The sequence below is a fragment of the Aplysia californica genome, unplaced genomic scaffold (assembly GCF_000002075.1).
Source record: "Aplysia californica isolate F4 #8 unplaced genomic scaffold, AplCal3.0 scaffold00243, whole genome shotgun sequence".
NCBI classification, from domain to species: domain Eukaryota; kingdom Metazoa; phylum Mollusca; class Gastropoda; order Aplysiida; family Aplysiidae; genus Aplysia; species Aplysia californica.
Window position 1 is genome coordinate 723,494 of NW_004797513.1, and position 1,280 is coordinate 724,773.

The window sequence follows — 1,280 nt, forward strand, 5'->3', positions numbered from 1 at the left end:
ATAAAAAGAATTGTATAAAATAAATAAATGAAAGAATGAATGAATGAATGAATGAAGGAATACATGAATAAATAAATAAATAAATAAATAAACAAGACTGTTCTTCCAGATGCAGACGTCATCATGATCGTTCTGTCAATGACCGGTCGTCTGGGTATCTCCACCTCGTTCAACATCCTGTTCTTGCTCAGTGCGGAAATGTTCCCGACCACTGTGCGCAACTCCGCCATGGGCATCTCCTCGATGACGTCACGCGTGGGTTCTATCGGCGCTCCTTACATTGCTGACCTGGTGGGTTGTTGTTTTATTTAGTAAGAGTTTTACGGCGCTTGCAACACAATAAGGTCATGTAAGTGCCGAAGATTAGAGGTGTTACAAGAGAGTAACAGACACAAAAAAGAAGGAGGGAAGATAAAGATGATAGATATTTTTATAGGAAAGTACAAGCAAACCACAGCAGAGCACCCGCCAACCACCCACTGGTGGGTTGTTTGGTTAGTCAGTTGGCAGTTTGTTCATTAGCTGTTATCGAGGCCTTTAGATACTGCGTCGTGAGAGTTGTACTTGACTGGACTGTGGGGTGTAATAATGGGTGGGGGGTTGGGGGGGGGGGCTCTTTGCTCTTGCATGCTTGGTTTGTTTTTGTAAGTGTTTTACGGCCTTCGCAACTGCATAAGGTCACATGAGCGCCAATCTTGCATGCTAAAAAAAAAAGCGAGTTCTTTTCTTGTTCGGAAGAGTTTAATGATAATAGTTAACTAATAACGTAAACTCCAAATTATTATAGTTTCCAGCTAAAGACCCGGGAACCAAACGACACTTTTCAATTCTGAGAACTCTAAAAATAAACTGCTTTCTGGACCTTTAATAGTCACGTAACTTACAGTAATACGATTTTTTTTTGGTGGTGGGTTACTTTTTTAAAGTCTTTTTCACCAATCATAATATGGCGTAGAACTCTGATCCATAATCCTTTTGCCCTGGATGGTAAGCTTAAGAACAGATTAACGTTTCTGCACCTCTTTTCACAGCCGTTGAACATGTCCGGACCTGAACCATTTCGTCATATCACTTACTTTTACTTTTACTTGTTCATCCTCTGTTGCCGTTAAGCGTCGAGGGGAGACGCAGTTTTCTATTGTAGTCCAGCTCCGCAGCTCTTTCAGTTGTGATAATATGTTTTCTCAGAGTGACTAAAAAGAGGATCCTCTAAAAGAGCGATATAAATAATATCATCTTTGCCCAACTCCCATCTTCTCAACCGCCCCCCCCTCAACCGC

At 41.4% G+C, this 1,280-nt stretch overlaps 1 protein-coding gene across 1 annotated transcript in view; it reads left to right on the forward strand.

The window, feature by feature from the left end:
- The window catches only part of LOC101860021 (organic cation transporter protein), a 43,417-nt gene that overhangs the window by 37,693 nt on the left and 4,444 nt on the right, over positions 1 to 1,280 (forward strand). Inside the window, exon 7 of the mRNA XM_035970259.1 lies at positions 110 to 291. Within this exon, the coding sequence (XP_035826152.1) occupies positions 110 to 291 (182 nt within the window). The remainder of the gene's footprint in view (positions 1 to 109; positions 292 to 1,280) is intronic.